Here is a 7276-nt window from a genome sequence, read left to right on the forward strand (position 1 = left end):
AATCGTATTCTAATCCTTATAGCACACAAGCGCATCCGAAAAAGCTATGCTAAGCTAAAGCTTCTTAATATTTGTGTGGCATATGGCTTTCGTAGATTGCCATATTGTTTCGCAAATAACAATAATGGTGAGTATGAGTATTTTGAGTATGATAAAAACAGTTGATACTTACAACTCGATACGATAAACTGATGTCCACGTTTGCTTTATTCCATAAATTGGAATATGGCATTTGCTGATCAGGATGATTCAGTAGTATTTACTACAACAAATTCGCCTGAGGAGAAACCTCCTGCAACAGAAAAGACTGCACGGAAAAAGCGTTCGTCCGCGAAGTCTGCCGAACGGGTGAAGCGCACTAACGAACTTCCCAAACTCAACGCCGAGATGCTTCAATTTATCCACGAAATTGACGACGATCAATGTTTCGAGAGGTTCTTCTGTAAGTACAATTAACGAATTATCAGAATCGGTCAAGTGTGCGTATAGATTTTGTATAAGATCTTAATGCTTTTATACGTTCTCGAAAAGCGTAAACGTAAATATAACGTATTGCTAGAATGGCTAGATGCCTCTATTATTTTATAGATTCACATTTCGACCTAATGGTCACGATGCGATCATTTGACGGTGATCAAGAGGAGAGAAACGAAATAAATAGCACTAAAAGGTTTATGCAAATGTACGAAGTGATATGAAGACATCCAGATTCTGATCTACTCTCAGACGATGCCTAAATTACCCTTATTATTAGGGTGCAAATACTGCTATACGTATTTCATTGTACAAGCTAGTTCACTAATTTGAGTTGTTAGTAATGCACACCAGTCATATTCGCATCCGCGCCCTTCATGGGCCCTTAATCTGTGCCCCGATTACCCTTGATGCTTACGTATATATGCATACAGTAATAGAAATCTACGTCATTGAAAATCCCTTGCTCAGTCGGGATAGCGTGCGATCTTATCGCATGACGCGGTTCGCCCTACACATTGAATAATGACTGATATATTTGTATGTACTAGGTACTAAAGTTTCATGTCTGTTTGTTCGTCAGACCGAAGTCGACTTTACGAGGTCAAATTGGGCTGATTTTTGGAGTTTCATTTCAACGAAAGCGCGTAAGATTAAGCCAATTGGGCGATCAACTTTCCCTAAGAGTGTCTCTTTATCCCACAGCATTTAGTGTCAAGTTAGAAACAGTAATCGCGTTTTTGTTCTTTCACGCGGTCCTCCTGCAGGTATCCCATATGAAAACCTTTAGGGGCCGAGGCGGCCATATTTCAATAGGATTTTCGTAGACTAATTTTGCTGACGGAATGGTAGCCGAAGGTGTTCATGGAGATCTTTATAGAGGGAAAGGTTGTTTTCCAACCTATTGCCGTGCTGAACTAAAATCTAATATACATGCCTAACCTAAGATGGATATTTCAGGATGAAAATGGTCAAAAAGTCATTGAGAGGTTGGCGTGGCCCCAAGCCACCCGAATAAAAATGCGTTACGGCTTATTTTTTTGGGCGAATCTTCCACAAGTACTGGTTGAAAAGTTCTAGCGGCTGATTTGGACAACATTCCAGTTGGGCAACCTTTTTCTTGGGACATCCACTAAGGTTTTCTTTGAGAAACAGAAATTTCCTATACAAAACACCAATTTGTTAATGTCGTGACACGTCTATCACTGAACGTCAAAATTGAAATTTCGCATTAAAAAGAAGAAACCGAATGCTTTAGCTTTCTTTTTGTCTTCTTATTACGTATAAGTTTACGTAAGGGCTATTCTTTATTATTAATAGAAAGCTCTCGATGAGTTGAACGAAGATGCACACATCTCTATCTAAAAACGATGTCTTTGAGTGGAAATTGCGTAAACTCTACTAGTCGTATCGGTCTGCTTACGAAACACTGCGGTAGTGAAACAACGTCAACGACTCTATCAATCGGCGCTATCCACATACGTCTCGGACACAGTCAATTCAATTAGAAAAAAATCAAAAAAGCCCCGTAGTCATATTGTAGAAATCTCTCAAAAATCAATACATTACGAGCGAGGCAAATTCAGGATTGGCCTTCTTGCTGTATATACCCTTTGGCACCACCAACCCTTGTTGTAAGGTATAGGATAGTAAACTAACTAGAAAAAGTAGCTGGGCAAAGGTAGTTGCGACGAGATAACTGTTACCCCTGTCGCGAGCTTGGAATTAAGCAATGATAAATCAGCTCCTCGAAGTGGACGGAATAAGCTGACTTTTTCTATTTCGAGGAGAGCTGCGCGTGATCTGGAGCCGATTAGATGGTAAATTGTCCACGGAGTGGGTTTATTCTCCCACAGAGTGTAATGCTGATCTGTGTGACAATCATTGGCAATTACCGATTATTTATTTTAGAGAAAAACGGGCACGGAACGAAAGCTCCGTTTAGCGCCATTTTGTGCCAGACACTTGGCATTTAGTTTATGGCAAAAATTCTTTCGGCTACTACAGACGTATACGTATACTTTTATCGTGCTAGGTCAAATTGGTGCAGATCGTGCAGCTTTCGGGAGCTTTGGGACGAATACCGCTCTGCTACTCGATTTCTATATTCCGGATAAGACGGCGTGGTACGCAAAGGTTGGTAAATACTGTTTCTGCTGTTGGCCTTGATTGAAAATGTTCGATATGTTTGCGTAGTAGCATTGAGATCTAACGTAACGATGGCAACATTAGAGTTACTGCGTAGCTGAGTTCGACCGTAAACGGTAATGATAATAGTTATTCAGCCTTTGTTATCTTACTTTGAAAGACACATTAATCTTCTTCTATATATATATATATATATATATATATATATATAGATATAACATTGTCTATTTGAAGTTATCTAGTAAAAAAATGTAATGGATATTGTTGCATAGAATTAGTGCCGGTTTGTTATAGTAACAACGCACGCAATGCTGACCGTATAGGTCTTAGTCCTTTTATCGTCCGTTATAAGAAGGACAATTTTATACAACAGTTGGTTATCTGTAACGATATATTGACGCACATATTGGGCGCTGTTCAGCCAAAGGCTTGCAAACGGTATCATTGCATTGAAAGATGGCCCTTTAATCTAGGGCAGCTCACCTGGGGAATCCAGCACAATCATTGGGGCCGCAGAACTGTATTAAGTTGTGTCTCGATCTGCAGTACCCTTAATTCGCAATCGATCAAACATAGGCTACACAGGAGAAAATTTAGTTAAACAACAGCTTTTTTCTACGGCTTTTCCGTCAACGGTAGGCAATTAATTATCGCACCCCCTTACTAGGTAGTGTGACACCTCGAACCTTGGACCATAATCGAATTCATTTTGTAGCACTTTGAGTCTTGATTGGAACAAACACGTGCTTGAAAATGTCTCAAAACACTTTTTTCTCATGCTCCTACACAATCGACAGTTTCCATTTGCTTAATGAAAATAGTTCCGTGTTCATGAAGTGCCTGGTGAAATCGATGCTGAACTATCAAAACTACGCAAAAAGATGGATCGAAATACGCGAGCGCTTCCCTGAAAACATGTGCGTGACGTAACTTCTACGTGTAGCGTAAGTTGAACTTGCTGAGTAGGGATAATTTAGGAATAAAACGGACAGCGTGCTTCCGTTCCGAAGGTACTGAAATTTTTCGCACACCGCTAGAACGTCTAGATCCGAAGATAATGTATACCTGGCTTGTTGGGCCTTCAACAGCGTCGAGGTGGCCTGCGCTCAAACAGACAACAGGACTTCAGCAATTTTTTCCTCGTAGCCAGTTAGGCATCTGCAAGTGCAATGAGAGCCGAAGCCGTCGCCAGTTAATAAAAGAATGATAAAGAGAGAAAAACAATTTAAGCGACATCATCGGCGCAGATCAAGCTCCCGCCGTCCAAGGCCCGCACTCGAAGTTGTCAACTAAAGACATTATTTATTTTCAAAGTTACACAGTATAAATCTGTGATGCTGTATCGCTTGCTTATATTGTTTCCTCTGTGGTTTGCAATCGAACTTTGCTTTCTGAAGGGAAACTTTATGATGACACGATTTACAGTCGCCAACGAAGTTCGCTAGGCGTCCTACTAACTTCGAATTCAAGTGAATGCTTAAGGTACAATCGATAAAAACCTCTCGTTGATTTTACAGATTAGTTGTATACGAAGAAGTTATTCCATATCTGATAGTTACATAGATATTTAGCACCTTGACGCAGTCTCTTTCGTACTGCATTTGTGTGCATATGTGTGTATGCTATAGTGTATTAAGAACTTAGAATCGACGCTCGCCGATAGAGTTTGGTAAACGACGCATTTTCTCAATAGAAAAATAATAATCGCAATTTTACAAAAAGTTACATCTAAAATGTGAGTGAATGAAGAAAGTGATTTGGCCCCCGTCAGGAGGTCCCTAATGAAAAAGGTACAAAGTAAGACATGCGTGCAGAAAAGTCTTCCAGTCTAGTAGCTTTAGTTATAATATGCATTTTCGCTGGATACAGGGACATAAAAGATTATACTGAGCATTCTTACTCTATTTTATAGTATAAATATCAATGGTAGCGCGCTACAGAACAGGGAATAATATTCTTTTTTATGACTTCGATAATTCTTTACGCGATAGGCTATGCTCCAAATTTCCAAGTCTGAGTTCGTCATGCTGGATCAGACACGTATCGCCGTATAATACTCTCGGTGTTGAGTGGCTGAAGTAAGTTTGATAGATTTGCGTTTTGTCGGTCACAAGTTTTGTTCGGAAGATTATCACATTTTGTCTTGAGTTAGTTAAAGCCTTTACCAATCACCTTCATCATTCAGATCGTCATCGCAAATGTTGCCGTCGTCATCCGTTCTCTTCAACGATGTGGCCGGCGATTCCAATCCTGTTTGTGCGAACCCGGATGGATTCGATTGACGTTCCATAGCCTGACGTTGAGCGTAACCGGGGTCCTTTATTTATTTATACAAGCAAGACAGCATTGGCAACTTATGAAGTTACACTCTAAATCGTGCTTGAGCGGCTTCCTACAACATATTGTTCGACTGTGAATTTCCAAATTGAAATTGACTTACCATGGTCGGTAAACAGATACCAATTTCAAGACATTAAATTCCCGATAGAGTATCCGTCGTTGAATAAAACTAGGAATGACCAGGTCAGGCCTAAAAATGACTAGGCTCCTTTAATCGACTCCTTATTCAAGCTTGTATATTAAGGTCAACGAAATCGTCAGTTTCAGAGGTGAAACATTGCTATCTTTCAGGCATTGGCGCAGGGACGCGAGTTGCGAAACAAGGAACTTTGTCCCGGAAAATGTAGAAGCGAGGATATACAGAAGGCTGTCAAATACGTCTCAAAACATCTTTTCGATGGGACTTAATTTATTATTTGATAAGGAGCTTTTGAGGAAATCAAATGAAATAATTGGTTAATTATAATTGTATCTGCTACGGAATGTTGGTAGCAGTGGTTTTGTGACGCAATCTAGACAAATTGTATGTACATAAATATATTCAACATAATACTTTGTTACTAGAAGTGGAAATTTCTGCCTCATACTTGTATGTTACGAAATCTGTAGACCTATGTAAAACACAATGAATGATCGATATACATTTGCGTCTGTTTCTTCTGTTATAAATACAAAATCCTATGAGCTAAATTGCTGGCTATATAGCGCGTGGCCAGTGGTCCGCCGTATTCAATTAGTTTCCAGTTAATTACGTCGTTCTTTTTTTTTTAATTAGACGATAGTTTCCGCTTAGAAAGCCATAAATATTATATATCCAGTGATCCAATTACTTAACGAAATGACAATACGTGATTTCGTAACTGGTTAGGACAAAGCTTTAAAAACAAAATGTTTTTAATTTTTGCACGAAACAAAGATTATTCTGTCGTTGTTGATAGCTGAAGAGTACCAGGTACCGTCGAGACGATGAGGAATCGATAGCGCTTCAACAGCGCTTTGTTAACGTTGCCAACGCTGGCCGTAGTTCGCTACAGAAAATCACGTTTATCAGTACTTGAGCTGAAGCTTGTAGATAACCTTGTTTCTTCACACAACGTAAATTAGAGTGAGAATAATATAAATACGTATCGACTTACTTACTTGTAGAGTCGAACAAAATTGCCCCCCAACTTGGGCCTTGTTATTTAGACCATTATTTGGGCTCAAGTTACGTTGAGAGATAGGCGACAACTTCTGCTTAAGGTCATCACTAAAATAATAATTATTTCGACTTTAGTTGATGGCCGGCATCTACGTATACAGACGGCCAGCCAATATTAATATATATGATATGTACAGCCTTTTTTTCAGCAAAATAGCCACGTATTTGTTGATGATTCAAGTGTTATCGTGTGCCTACAAAGGGCATCAATGCAGCGCGAGATTCACACATTTAAAGGTGAGCTTCTGAATTGAAAATTCCTCTAAGGCTCGATACGTCTTAGCCTGAACGGCCGAGATGTCCTTCCGGAGCTCGTAATATGAAGAGTTTTAGATATTATCTTGAGCCTCCGAATCGAAGTAGTATTACATATCTAAAAGTTTCTATAGATGTACATTTATCGACTCTTGAAATATTCAGTTTATTCATGGTAATATATATATAAGCGATTTTTATCGAAGGATGTTATGCACGCGCCATCGGTCATGTAAAAAGTAAATCTCTCGTTTAGAAAAAGTCCTAGTGTTTTATGTCCTTGGTGGCGAAAACTGTCACGGACCTTATGAAAATAAACAAGAGCCAAAAGATCAGAGATAAAGTGAATATGACAAGTGTACCAAAAATTTCTTTTTTTAAGTTACTTTCAACAGTGGACCTCTCCGCAGTTGCTTAGTCAAAACTTCTGGAGAACAATCCCTATGTTGATCCAGCGAACACACGGCTGCCATTTATGTTGTCCTTTTTGTTCCTTAAATGCTTTTTTGATGCATTATTACCTTGTTTGATTATCGTGCTGTTTTCATCCTTAAATCATTTTTATTAATGTACGTTGAATTTATTTTTCGTTACCAGTAACAATTCTAATTAGATTTGGATCAGTTTTAGAGCGATCAAAAGCAAGCCTACATACGAAGTCTTTTTATATATCGGCCAGCTGACGGGGCACTCACCTTGCAACCTTTTTCACTCTGGTACACCCAGTTTTCAAACTATAACAGCAGCGCTTATCGAAGGGTCTAAGTACTTTTGAAGCATTTCTAAAACTAAAATGTCTTGCTTGTAATTTCCTAAGCCAAAAATACGCTGTGGGAATTGACGCTGCTGCTGCTGCTG

The 7276-nt window shown here is 39.2% G+C and overlaps 1 protein-coding gene across 3 annotated transcripts in view; it reads left to right on the forward strand.

Annotated features, from left to right (window-relative positions):
* LOC111258928 (uncharacterized) overlaps positions 1-5609 on the forward strand; it is a 9502-nt gene extending 3893 nt beyond the window's left edge. For all 3 annotated transcript variants that reach the window (XM_086967635.1, XM_022830521.2, XM_022830520.2), the window contains 3 exons: positions 244-442; positions 2510-2610; positions 5254-5609. In XM_086967635.1, coding sequence (XP_086823761.1) covers positions 244-442; positions 2510-2610; positions 5254-5370 — 417 coding nt within the window. In that variant the 3' untranslated portion in view covers positions 5371-5609. The remainder of the gene's footprint in view (positions 1-243; positions 443-2509; positions 2611-5253) is intronic.
* The last annotated feature ends 1667 nt before the right edge of the window (positions 5610-7276 follow it).

The sequence above is a fragment of the Varroa jacobsoni genome, unplaced genomic scaffold, assembly GCF_002532875.2.
Source record: "Varroa jacobsoni isolate VJ856 unplaced genomic scaffold, vjacob_1.0 scaffold_275, whole genome shotgun sequence".
NCBI lineage: Eukaryota > Metazoa > Arthropoda > Arachnida > Mesostigmata > Varroidae > Varroa > Varroa jacobsoni.